The sequence below is a fragment of the Chiroxiphia lanceolata genome, chromosome 6 (genome assembly GCF_009829145.1).
Source record: "Chiroxiphia lanceolata isolate bChiLan1 chromosome 6, bChiLan1.pri, whole genome shotgun sequence".
NCBI lineage: Eukaryota > Metazoa > Chordata > Aves > Passeriformes > Pipridae > Chiroxiphia > Chiroxiphia lanceolata.
This window is the reverse complement of record NC_045642.1, coordinates 31,161,113-31,175,091: the sequence shown is the minus strand read 5'-3', so window position 1 is coordinate 31,175,091 and position 13,979 is coordinate 31,161,113. Positions and strand designations below refer to the sequence as shown.

The following is a 13,979-nucleotide window of genomic DNA, read 5'->3' as shown; positions in this document are numbered from 1 at the left end:
TAAGGACAGGTAGTACTCTGTATCACGATCAACTGACACAGCCACGGAACCTTCAGTATTTATTTACTGAACACTAGCAACCCCTAGTGTTTAGAACATACTTGCCTGCCTTCTTTTTCAACCTATGTGGTACCAGAGCTGTTTCTTCAGAACAGAGTATTGTTCAGTTTTTTCCCTTCCTGATGTAGCAGCATTTTCAACCCATGTAACCAGAGATTGTAGGTATATTTCTGCTCAGGTAGTTCATTCTTGGCAACAGAAAAAGGTGTGGTCCAATTACCTTAGCAGCAAATATTTTGGTTCCAAAGAGAGGCCACTTCCGGGCCACCGTCAAATAAATTCGAATGCATTCTGGTGGAGAGCATCCCTGCAGCACCATCCACTTCATTGCCAGCCTGTCTGTCAGTTGCCTTTCAGAATCCAAAATACAAGACAGTATTATTTACTAATGTTTTCCAAGGAAAAGTGCGTAAAATTATAACAGTTAATAGATGTACCTCTTTACTCCAAAAGGGCTGTTCTACACAGCTCTTACAGACAAGGCTGTTGGCACTATCAGTTAAAAGGATTGTACAACATGAGTTTATTTTAGCATTTTCTCTACTTCCATAATTATTTTATTACTAGTTATACTGTAATGCCCAGGAATCCTACTCACATATGGGTTGCTCACTGATGTTTATATTAAACAACTGTAACTACAAACACTGGGTCAGGTGTTATAGTAAAACCCCGCAGAGCTTGTCATCCAGTTACACTCTTGCCTTCCTCATACCTTGCTGTAGTATGCTCTATATGGAATGGCAGTATATATTAACTCACTCTTGATTTGGCTCACTAGGGTGGTTTGGCAGCTACCTCACTACATGCAGATGGAATTTGCTCCCAAAAGGAGGTAACTGTGTTAGCTACACCACTGCATTCCTAAGTAGCTTAGGTTCTGGAATAAAACCATTCTCTCACTTTAAAACAGAAAAATCCGAGATCCGTGGTAGCATCTGAATTCTGTACTTGAGCTCTCTGCATTGTGTGTGAGAATTTCCAAGTCAGAACATCAAAAAGCCCTACCAAAATATGTCCTACCAGAATTACTGCATGGCCTGAAGCAACTCATATGTGCTGGCACTATGACTCATTGCAAATGTTAGGCATCTGGGTTCAACTGACACTTGGGGAAAGGGTAAAACAAAAACTCAGGGAGAGAATTCATCCTAGGCTTAGGTTAATTTGTTGGAACTGAGATCCCTAATTTGGAAGTGAAAGACCTAAACTTCTTGTCTAGGGGAAAATTAGTTGGTGATTTGGCTATTTTTATATTAGTTTTTCTTTTAAGGGAACCTTTTCCTGACACTTGTGTTTTGTTTAAGTTTCTATGTCAAATAATCTTGACAGGGCTCCTTGAAACTACTTAAATATAAGACAGAATTTTGCAAGAAAAAGCTGTTTTCAGTGCAAAGTTTTGAAGAACCAACAATTTACCTGAGTCGTTCAGGAGTAATGTTTTGCTTGTAGTGTTTGGGGTAGAATTTATCTAAGACCTGATGGAGAAGATGCTGCATTTTTAATTGTGATGTTCCCCCAGGACTTGAAGATCCTGATCGATCCAAATCCCCATATTCCACCTAAAACAACATTATTATTTATAGTGCAACAGAACTATGGTGTTTTTAATGCACTAGAACATTCCATGAATTCCCATACCAATAACTACTGTGTTTATTAGTCATGCAAAAAGACATAGTTAGGCTGGGGAATTTTGTTTACAGATTTACCATAGTAAATATATACAAAAGAGAACTACTGAGAACATGACTGCCCAAGGAATTATTTACTGATCTAAGAAAGTGAAACAAGATCTCAGCCAGATAGTTGTAAGGAGACACATCTGTATAACTGCCAGGCTTTGGGGGTTAATTTCAACTGGCCAATTAAAACAACAGCATATTTGGACCACATGCCCAGGTTATTCATCTCAGTTTACACTGCTTCAACAAATACAACAATCAGTTTCAGCTCAGTAAGAAATTATTATCCTGCTTATCATGGCCACAACCCACATTGTGTGTTTTATGTGGTAAAATGCTAAATGCAAACCTGGAGGTCTAATGGAGGATCCTACAACATGCTCATCCTGAGTAAGAGGGTACTGGCAGTGCAACAGGGAAAGTTTTTACTCTTAATGGAATTCTAGCAGTGGTATTCTAGTAGTGGTACTATTTCCAGATCTCTGCTAAGGTACTAATTGGAGCAGTTTAGGTGATATTCCAGCCTCGCTGTTTTTTCCAATATTTTTCTTGAGAAGTAAAGGACAGGCACTCCTAGAGCAAATTTCCCTACAGCAAAAGGTGTTCTAACATATGTATACTGGTATAATGTATTTGGCATGGTGCATCTCTGTATGTGTGGTAAGAAGCACTTTTGATGTAAAAGGTAGCTGCTTAGTCAAAGACACTCAGTGTACAGCTGAAGGAAGACAAAAGAGAGGATTTCTGCCCACAGCCATACTCACCTGAGCCATCAAAGCCACCATTTCCAGGGCTAATTCCTTATTAACAGGAAACCTTCCATTGGCTATTTCATTGCTGACTTGGAAGGCCAGTAGCAACCGCTCACGGTCTGTCTCACCTTTGGCCTGGCTCCGAAAATATAGTCTAAAAAGTAGAGATGATTGTAAAGGTAAAAAGACATAGTGAACTGAAAGTACAGCTGGGAACTTTAAGCAAGGTGAGGTAAAATAAAAGTGGGTTATTCTTTTTTTTATTGAGGGGGTACTGGACAGATTTGGAAGCTGAGATGCTTACATTATGAGCAAAATTTGGGCAAGGAGGCTTGAAACAGCCTTTCTAGCTTTGGAAGCTCTTTGAATTCTGTAAGCCAACCACTTCTAGACAGTGAACCCTTATTAAACACAGCTAAACCAGTGTCCATTGGTCCCCATCAAGCACAGACAGGTAGTCTTTAAGTTATGGCCTTCTGTGCTTATCACAGAAAAGAGAACTACCTCTGCTCTACATGTATAAGTTTCTACAAGACAGCCTTGTAGACTTGCCACCTTGGATTTGACCACTTACACTGAAGACTTATTAAAAAAGTCTTCAGTTTGCTTCAGCAGGAAATAAGAGACTCAGCAGGCTTTATTTCAAAACTTAAAGAAACATGCTTGTACATCAAAGTTTCCTACTATTTTTTATTCCATCCACACTTGCAATTTTTTTGATGTGGTATAGCAAGATTACTAATGGGGGTTAAGACACCAGTTTGGAGAATGCTTCCCAGAACCATTCCTTATGCATGTCAACTTACAGTGCATACCACCTAATTCAAATATTAATGTAAAGCTGCATCTATAGCTATCTATTCCACAATACTGCATGAGATATTAATTCCAGTGGATCAGTTTGTTTATTTTTATGTCACTTTGAGATTAACAACACTGTTAGGACCATATTGACCTGACACATTTCTTATCAGAGTCTTTGGTGTTAGAACAGCATAACCTTGGAAATACCTTATCAAAACATCCTTGCCGTCCAGTCTGGGCACATTCCAGTCCAACAAAATAATATTTGTTTCACGCCTGAAACAAATACTGCCTTCAAGGTCAAAAGCAGTAATTTCTGCTTCCACCTCTATTATGCCAACTAACAAAGTTGACAGAAATTTGTTTCCACTATTACAGTCAACAAAATCTTCATATGTTCAATACAGAACTTTGTCTCTTTTCAGTTTTGGAGTAGCCTTTGTTTTGCCTGCACAGAGAATTCAAATGCAGAACGCCATTCCTTGTTCTCGTACAGCTCTTGATTCAGTGTAATTCAGAATTCTTGTCTGTATTAGAAGTGATGAACTTGTTCCAGTTTTTTATTTAGATCTTTATCTTGTACTTCACTTCTCTACCGTCTTTCATCATCTAACTTTTAACATTTCTTTCTTCATAAAGTTTGGGCACTGCTACTACATCTCTTCTACAACTCATGTGATTTAGAACATTGTTCTTGTATCTTTTTCATCTTTGTGATTGTTCACTTAATTGCAAGTTTCAGCATATTTGTTTTCACTAGTGATTTTTCCTCTAGGTCTCTCACATTATTTAATTATGTTTTAGGATCTAGGCAAATGAAATTGTCCAAGTATGTCTTATTGCACTAGAGCCAGTTCTTAACTCTTTTTAAGTCTATTCTGCTATTGCAAAGTGTTTTGGGTTTTACCTCTAGGCCACAAGCTTTTGTATATGTAACACACAAAAGTCATCACATCTCATGTAGGTTTTAAATGAATCTTAGCTAAAATAGTTTTGGCACTAACGATACTGTAAGTTTACTGGTCATCTACAGAGATATATGCAGTCTAGAATATTTTATTAACAGCAGTAGTGAGGCCACCTAACAAACAACAGTACCTGTTCTTATAGGTCAACTTCACAATTCTTGTGCCACCTTCGTATTTCCCAGGGTGCAATTCTTTTAAGGCTTGTTCCCATTTAGAAATGACATCACAGATCTTTAAAAAATATGAAGGAGAGAGGAGACACAAACTGAGATGAGATGTATAGCCAAGGCCTGAGGGGAAAGTAAATGAATGAAGTGTTGTGGAACACAGAAGATTAAAGAAACAGACTGGATCAGCATAAACACAGCCAAAAGTGACAAAACACTTTTTTCTGTTACACAATATGTAAAAATTAAAGCATTCCAACTGAAAACTCCAGCTCTAATGTGCAGGGGGGCATGTTTAAATGAATTCTGGTCTGGTAGTAACTCTTGTGGTTATGTCTACATTAGCAAATAGCAAAGCTCAGGAGGAGCAGATATGCACAGAGAAACACCCATTCCTAAATCTCTATGCCCACACTATATGACTTTTAAAGGATTTTCCGCTGGATTAGCTTTAGTCTGATTAAGTGACCTGAAAGCTCACTACTATTTTGAGTCACACCTTCCAGTTCATATTTCACATAAAAGGAATCAATTTCATGCTCTCAGGTTACTCCTTAATGTGAGTCAAAGCATGGTTAATAGGAATGATTGGTAGGTTTGCTTCAGAAGTGCCCTCCCAAGCCAGACTAAAGCACTAATGTATCCTCTGAACAGTAGCTGTCTACACGCATGGCTAAACCAAACCCTTGGATACAAATGTCCAAACTTTGGTCCTGGATTCCAACTTTGTAACTCAGACATATTTTTAGTAATAACATGGTTAATTTGTTTAGTTCCATTCAGCTCTATTGGTTATTCCAGTCCTTTTCTAAGTGGTTTAATGAAGACGCCTACTTCTCTTTTGATGGCATCTCAATAAAAGGAATGTGAACATAAGAATTCACATGAAATACATAATCAGATCTCTAAAACTCTCTTAAGAAGCTACTGAGATTGCCTTGGCAAGTAAATAATAACTAGTAAAAGTAATGCCTTTGATTGTCTCAAGCTCCTTTGTTTACTCTGATACCTCATCTCTCTAGATGGTGGTCCAATTACAAGCAAAGCTCCAGATTATCCGATCTATATCAGGCCACGAAAGCAAACTATATAATTTGGCACTGTCTATGGCAGTTTCCTTTTCAAATAATCTAATTCAAAGTTATTGGTATCTTCTCCCTCTGTTGCCTAATGTGAGATTTTACACTGTGTAACACTGATTGTGTAAGTTCCATAGAGGTATCAGAGTCTATTCAAAATTGCCACTACAACTATTCTTCCATCAATTCTGTATGATAAATTATTCTCCCAGATTTGTACCAAAATCTGATGTGTCTCATTCATGGTGGCTAGCCTGCTCAATTAATGCAGTCATTCAGCTGCAGCATGGGTAAAAACCTCCATATGAAAGACACAGATGTTAATACTTTATCTGCTTTGCTTCTTCCTTGATCGGAGGCACTCTACTGTTAAGCCATACTCAGTAGAGCTTTCTGTGCTAAGTACACTCATCAACAGTGAAAGCCTGAGTTATCTGGAGACAGCAAGGAGATACTTCATAATCCAATAGATGGAATTTATGTAGACATGCCAAAAGACTCACAGCCTAACATAAATTTGTCTCAATTAAGAGTGTCACATTTGATGTCGGTTGTGATATCATGCTCATGCTGACTAGTTCAGTCATATTTCAATTTTGTCATCAAGACAAATTAAACTTTAATATGTGCTAAAATCTGAGTTAAAGACTTTTTTAAAATTGACCAATTTATCATCTACTAAAATTAGAACTTGCTTTGTATTAAGAAGTATATCAGATTAGACTGAGTTAATTATAGGATCACTGGATCATTTAGATTGGAAAAGACCTTTACGATCTGCAAGTCCAACCATTAATCCAGCACTGCCAAGTCCATCACTTAACGATGTCCCCAAGTGCCACACCTACATGTCTTTCAAATTCCTCCAAATACCACCACTTGCCTGGGCAGCCTGTTCCAATGCTTGACAACTCTTTCACGGAGAAGTTTTGCCTAATAGCCAATCTAAACCTCCCCTGGAGCAACTTGAGGCCATTTCCTCATCCTGTCACTTGTTACTTGGGAGAAAAGACCATCCCCCGCCTCCCTACAGTCTCCTTTGAGGTAGTTATAGAGAGCAATAAGGTCCCCCCTTAAACCTTCTTTTCTCCAGGCTAAATGACCACAGTTCCCTCAGCCACTTATCATATGACTTACCCTCCAGACCCTTCACCAGCTCCATTGCCCTTCTCTGGACACAGTCCAGCAGTGTCTTTCTTGTAATGAGGGGCCCAAAACTGAGCAGAGTACTTGAGGTGCAGCCTCACCAGTGCCAAGTATACAGGAATAATCTCTTCCCTGGTCCTGCTGGCCACACTATTTATGATACAGGCCAGGATGCCATTGGCCTTCTTGGCCACCTGGGCACACTGCTGGATCATGTTCAGCTGGTCATTGACCAAGACCCCCAGACCCTTTTCCTCTGGGCAGCTTTCCAAGCCACTCTTCCTGTAGGGTTGCATGGGGTTGTTGTGACCCAAGTGCAGGAATTAGTATCTCATCTGTGAATATTAATCTAGATAGATGATATCCAACTTTATTTGATCTTGATTCATTAAGAAAAAATTATTAGCTATTTAGCAGTTTATTAACCATTCAGCAATTCTTCAAAGATGTATACCGAAGGTAGCGGAGGGGAAAAATAAATACCTTCATGTTGCCCTGCAAACAATGTTCCAGATTCCTGCCAGAAGGATCATCTGTGAAGAGAGAAAATCCCGTGTGGGATGGCTTCCTCATTCCTGTCTCCTGGTTGAGTCGCTGGATGAATTCATCAACTGTTGAAGAACCATCAAAACCTATAACCTGCAATGAAAGAGGAATTAACTGAGGATACAAGAAAAATTCAAGAAACATGACACTGATGGGTATCACAACTAACGAAGGCTGGTTTTCTACAGATTAATGTCTCAGGATTAACTGCCAGCTCCAGTGACAGCACTATTGTCTCCCTTCACACTGCATTCTTTCCCATATTGAGACACTTTTGACATCTGTCCATTTCCCCGAGCTGTCTTTTCTTCCTAAGACCTGTAGAGCTGGGGCTGGATTCCTTTCATTTTCTCAGGGAAAACAGCTAAAATGACAAGGAGGAGAAGTAGTGTCTATCTCCCAATATCTGATATGTGTAATTACCATGGTTCCACCCATATGAAGGAGTCAGGTTATGGTGCAGTCCTCTAGTGCCCAGAAGAAGGGCAGCTGTGGTGGCTCACCTGGTAGGTTCCATTCATGAAGTGCACTGGGATGCTGAAGGGGAGTGAGTGGTGGTAGGGATTTCTTAGCAGGATGGACACAATCTCCATCCGGGAGGGCTTGGCTTCCCGCTCTCCAGCCTGCACCGTGCGGTCTACTGATCTCTGGCAGTAGATGGCATACTTGCCTATTTCACTCCTAGGTGAAGAGGTGGAGAAAAACATGAACATGCTCTAAGTGCCATGTTCTCTTCAATTTCCCATGTCATAACAAAGTATTCCTCCCTCAGGCTTTTTCTCAAGCAAAGATATATCTCTGTGCAGGTGTACTGTTCATCTCAAAATGACTAACAGCTCAAGTGAAAAGCTACAACACAAACCTGAGCTCCATGGACCTGTAAAATTAAGGTAGACAACGGACTCTCCAGGAAGCACAAGAGCATTCCCTACTTCTAGGTGGACTGGACATAGTATAGGAATATTCTCTTCTGTACCCTATTGGCACCATAGTATCCGTTAAGCCAAGACTTGTTCACCCTCAAACTCGCTGTCATGCCAGTGGAATTTAGTTACTATCATATCAAGTCCTGGTAAATATTAATAATAGATTGTAATGCATTAGTCTCACAGGATTACACAAGTTGTATTTATCAATTTACATGGTTATACAAATTATAATTTCCATGTATTAACCCTATCTGCAGTCAAGAGATTTGACAGAGATTCAAAGCAAGCTTAGATTTGTTGATAGTTCAATAAAGGATAGGTATAGTTTAGTGCCTACTAAAGAGAGTGCTCCATTGAACAGCACCAAAAAAATGTGTCTCTAAAGCCAAGCAGGAATGATCAATTATACCTTTTAAAAAATGTTAAGAATGTATATACTGAATAAGTTTTGAAATGGAAGGACTTATATAGATTTATAATCGTGCTGTCACTTTGCAGGGAAAACTAATCCCATTCAAGATGCCCTTAGCAGCTCAGTACATGATTAAACCTCTGGTTAAATCCCTGAAAGCAACATGGAAGTCAGGAGTTCTGGCTTTTCACTGTAGCAATATATTGCTTACCTCCCCAGTAATACGTTTGGACAATTTTCAAATAGAGAATCTTGCTTCAACAAGAACCTGTTGTGTCTGGCTTCCAAATGCTCCTGAGCCCTGTTGTCTTCTCACCTAGAACTCTGCCCCACTTTGCTTCCTCTTTAAGAGACTGGATATACTCTAAGGTCACCTTTCATGAAAAACAATACCTAGAATTAAGATCTAGTATAAATCTAGACCATAGACATTATGCAGTGTAAACACTCGAGTATCTTGCTTTGCTGTGTGAAACAGGGAAAGTATATCTATTTAACTAGTCAAGAAACAGCCAAAGAGACATATGTATTCCTAGAGCTAGGCAGAAGGAACCAAGCTGAGTCATACTTAGCAACTGCTCTAAATCTAATGTAAACTACAGATGAATATAGACACATTTTCACATAATTTCTGGGTTTTTTTTCTAGCCCTAATAATTGTTTCATAGCTGGATTGTGTAAATAAATTTCCTCTTTGCTTCTGCTTAGAGGATATTTGTTGATAAAGGTACTTTTGAGCTAAGAACCTAGTAGACCATCAGCATAGTAATGTTTGAAACTAATTAAATAGATCAGTTTCACAGAGCCCAGCACATCCTTATGAAATTCAGTAGTCCCCCACAGCAGCTTCACTACTGGATTGAATGGGCCAGTTTGGAAGCTGGTAATGGACACAGGTTTGAAGAGATGGTTTCTAATCCTACATAAAAGATCCCTAACATGTTGTCTTAGCAAACAGAGAGAGAACCTGAACATTGAGGAGTGCCTGATATCCATATTTTCACTTCTGAGAAGAAATTGCAAATGTGAGGCAGCATATAAGAAAGTGAAAAAGACTTGATAGGAAGACACAGATTTCTCTGCAGTGCCAGGAAACTTGTGGCTTGAATTCCAAGGCAGACTTAGAATTATTATTAGAATATGAATATTTGTTTGAAAGGAAACAACTCTTTTACCTATGGCTTAACAAGAGTATATTGTTGCAACAGGCAACTAGACATGTCTAGCTGTGACCTTCCCCCTAAGGACACAGTGAGATATGTTGAAGATGAGATCAGCATGGAAACAAACTAAGAGCACAGCATGAACAATGGAGAAAAAGTTACTGCCCTTACTGTAGATCTAGTACTGTTTTCTTTCAAGGGAAAATGGCAACAGAAAACATTTATTTCAGTTTTGTTAGTTTTTCCTAACTTTTTACAGTTTCCTGAGATGTCTTCTGCCTCACTTTTGTTCTGTCACTTTGCCTGCTAACCTGACAGCAGAATGTTATCACCTAAAATTTGAATAATTCATTCTAAATAATTACTTTGATCTGTCTTTTATCAATAAAAGAAAGTTGCTGCATTAGGAAAACATCTCCCTATGTAGCTCTAGTTATATCTGCAAAAAGTTCTTTTGCTAATATAGGTCACTGTTTTGTGAACTAGCTTAGTCTAAGGGACAAATTAATGTGAATGACTTAAGGGGTACAGCTTTATACCATTGGAAACCTTTCCTCTCTCTCAACATGTTTTTGCAGGTGTGTGTTACAAATGCTTCCCTCTTTATTTGTTGTAGATGCAAAAGGCAGTTGGCTTAGCAGAAGAAAATGCTGTTGCAGTCCTTACCTGGGGTCTGCATGTCGCTGCAAGTGCTGTTTGATGTACCAGAGGAAGTGATGTTGAGGCAGGAATAGAGGAGCACATAAAGCAAGGAGTTGCCAGCACTGTGAACATAAAACTGGATATCATCCTTGTTTTGTATTTTGCTTCAAATTAGACCCATTATTATTTAACCTGATTTTAATTTCTCATTTGAGCTGGGAATATTATAAATGAGCATGCCCATTCATACCATTCATAACTTATTTATTTAATTTATCCAATAACTATAGTGCAAAATCCAGATTTCATGCTCAATAGTAATATTCATGATTTGTGTGCTGTTGATTATCTAAAATGGAAGACAAAATTAATACCATGTGACAGTTATAGCAAGCCGACACAAGCTATGAATTTTGATTCTGAATATGGTCTGAACAGACCATTTGCAACTGGTAAATGGTTACATTTAAACTAAAACTTATTTTTCACATGGTTACATTCTTAGTGTTTTTCTGTGCACACCAGTGCTGAGATTCTCCTTCCTCTAGCACACCTTTAGCGCTAGCACAATTTTGTGAGAACCAGTCCCATTGCTAATTATTAAAAACAAGGAATTAAATAGTAAGTATTTGCAGAGTGGAAGTAACAGAAGAGGAGCTGACCTGAATGACTGAGTGGTTCTGGGGTTGTCGGCAGCTGGTCTGTTTAACAAGCTGACAATAAATTTCATTCTGCAGCTCAGTATGGGTCAAGCAGACCTGCAGTGCCGTCTGGGCAAGCGACACGTGGTAATCAATAGAGGATGCCTCCACGGGAACGTTGATGAACAGCTGACAGGACTGTAAAAGAATGGAAGTTAGTCAATGCCATGATTGCAGCAACTCTTCTCTGGTACTTTCCAGGCCAGGTTCTTCAGATGCATTACAGACAATTAATAAATAACCTTGAGAAGAGGAAGGAGAATCAATACTTAATTCCTATTCCTACCTCTTCAATTATGGCAACTAGAAAATTCACTCAACCTCCCCCAGTCTGAAGAACTTACAAGTCAGCAAGAGAATCAAGGGGAAAATGTGCTTTCTGCCTTCCATGCCTGTGCTTTACCTTGCTCACACTGTCCAGTCTTACTGCTGATCTTACACTTGTAGAGTGCAAAAATGCAATCTCCAGTGGCTTCACCACTGGTCTTACTGAGTTTGCCAGTAAACTGTTTCTATTTCCTTCAATCCGACTATTGGAGAGGAAAGAGGAAGATAAAGCTAACTTTGAAGGATAAAGTTTGTGGGGGACAGTACTCCTAAACCCAGATTACGCACAAAAAAAATTAAACCTCCAAAGAATGAATGACACCTAATATTCAACTATCCTGTTGTAATTAAATAACCCAGCAGGCTTGTCTAAAACAACCAATAGCGACAGTAAATGTGAAAACATGACGAAATACTGTTGTTGCCCCAACAACAGAGCAAAATAACTGAAAATCATGCAACCTCCCTTTCAATACCTTAAAAAGTTTCAGTGCTTCAGTCTGCAGAGCCTCCGATGGCAGAGTGGTGAGGGATGTGTGCAACCCGTCCTTACTGTAGCACAACATAGGATGTTTCCACAGAGGAGAATCTGAGGTAGGAGATGGGCAAAACCAAGCAATGTCAGAAACAGAAGAAAGACAACAGTGCTGATGTTGACGAGGAACCTTGCTGAAACGGCAGAGCACCCAAGGAAGCAGCACTGCACTAGGCCATGTTATCTGGTGACACTTCACTGCTTTCAGCAAAGCCTGCCATAGATAAGGAGTCACTGGCAGCATTAGCCATCAGCAGAAAGTATTGCCATCCTCAACTGTGCTATGTCAGAGCTTCTCATCGGCTCTTCTGTTCAGCTGTGTATTCAAACCAGAGACACAAACCCTGCCAGGGCAGCTGCCTGCTGGTATTGTTCTTTTTTAGTGCAAGTCACTGTTCAACAGTAAGCAAGGTTCACATGTAGGTCCAGGAATATGTGAGTGTGCAGGAAAAGAGAATTAAGTATGAATGCATAGGTTAATACATATTTGAGAACATGGTGTATAAACATACATGCATGTATGAGGAGGAACAGACAAACATGGATGTATGTGTAAGGGTTTATACATGCAGACAAACAGATGTGAAGGTAATTGTATGTGAGTGTATTTAGAGGAAGGAGCATGTGTTTGTATGGTCAAGATTCCCTGGAAAGGAAAATCAAGACCAACAAAACCAGGAAAAAAACCCCCTCCAGTTCTTTATGTTCATTTGAATTAACATTACACACATTTCAGAGGCTTTGATAAATGATGTGACAATGAGATGGACTTGTCTGGGAACTAGGGGAGAAGGACATTATATAATATGATGTACTACTGAAATCCCCTTCCCTCACCTCTGGCTGGATTAAAACTGAAAGTTGAAATTAGTCTTCTTAATATTTTGCTACCATGGAAGAGTTTGTGGTTTCTACTTACTAGGGTCTCCCTCTGCATCCAGTAGTTTTCCAATGAGTTGCTCGTATGATGTGCCCACTGTGGCATTTCTGCTACCAGCTGCAACGGTCAGATGGTACAGCCAGGTATTCTAGGCATAAAGATGAGCACAGTGTGGGTCAATTCAGACCTCTTTTCTACAAACAGTTTCAGCCTGTATGACCCCTTTGTTCACTATTACCAAACAGACTCTTCTCTCCAAAAAAAAGACTGTCTTTTATACCTTCTCCTGTTTGGTGCGGATGAGTAAGTATGTGGGACTCTGGTCCTGTGGGTGAATCACCAGTGTACAGTGGGATGACAGAAATCCTCCACCAGTGGCTTCATAATCCTCATCAGAGTCACAGGAACGGTCTACTTCTTCCACTTTGGACTCACGCATAGGCAGGTGCCCTAGGGGACACTATAAGGAGCAGAAGCGAGTTAGGTAAGCGTAGCTAGAGCAGAAGTGAGTTAGATAAGGGTAGCTAATCTTCCAGTATAGGCAGGGAATACTGGGAAAGAAAAGCCAGATCAAAATGTTGGCAGCTCTGTAAAATGTAAGGAATAAATAATAAATTCAGTGTTTAGCTAATGTAATCTTGCATTTCTATAGAATCTCTTCTCTTTCATAAAGTGTGACACTTAGAAAGTATGCCACTACTTTTATTATTTTTCTTGGGAGAGCATCTACAGGTCAGAATGAGAATATCCAAATAAAAAGATGGCTTTTCCCATAAGGTACTGTTTTCTTCCCATTACACTTGATGTCAGTTACTCAGTATCTTGAGCCACTGTTTTCTGATCCTGGTCAGACTTTCTGCTTGCTAATGGAAAATTAGTACTTCTAAAATTACATAAGTAAGTAGATTCAGATAAAGAGAAGATATCTGCTGTGCTAACTCTGGAGGTCAATCCCAAATATGAACAGTATTTCTTGATATTCTAAAACTTGGGTTTTGAGATCACCAGGACAAAGCAATGTACTATTGGCCCAAGCTTCCAGAAATAGAAGGACATTCTACTAACTAAATTACCCCCCTTTTCCCATATTGTTGCTATTAATTTTCATGACAGTATGCAGATATATCAGCTGCTGTATTAAAGTCTGCTCTAAAGGCTTGACAAGACCAAATGGAGAAACTGA

The 13,979-nt window shown here is 39.3% G+C and overlaps 1 protein-coding gene across 12 annotated transcripts in view; it reads right to left on the bottom strand.

Annotated features, from left to right (window-relative positions):
* PLEKHH1 (pleckstrin homology, MyTH4 and FERM domain containing H1) overlaps positions 1-13,979 on the bottom strand; it is a 57,444-nt gene that overhangs the window by 4,980 nt on the left and 38,485 nt on the right. For 11 of the 12 annotated variants that reach the window (XM_032690305.1, XM_032690306.1, XM_032690303.1 and 8 more), the window contains 11 exons: positions 13,077-13,256; positions 12,836-12,944; positions 11,858-11,970; positions 11,016-11,192; positions 10,378-10,475; positions 7,711-7,888; positions 7,145-7,300; positions 4,400-4,500; positions 2,510-2,651; positions 1,480-1,622; positions 281-410 (listed from right to left, as the gene is read on the bottom strand). In XM_032690305.1, the coding sequence (XP_032546196.1) occupies positions 281-410; positions 1,480-1,622; positions 2,510-2,651; positions 4,400-4,500; positions 7,145-7,300; positions 7,711-7,888; positions 10,378-10,475; positions 11,016-11,192; positions 11,858-11,970; positions 12,836-12,944; positions 13,077-13,256 (1,527 nt within the window). The remainder of the gene's footprint in view (positions 1-280; positions 411-1,479; positions 1,623-2,509; positions 2,652-4,399; positions 4,501-7,144; positions 7,301-7,710; positions 7,889-10,377; positions 10,476-11,015; positions 11,193-11,857; positions 11,971-12,835; positions 12,945-13,076; positions 13,257-13,979) is intronic. The other variant, XR_004357526.1, reaches the window with a different exon arrangement.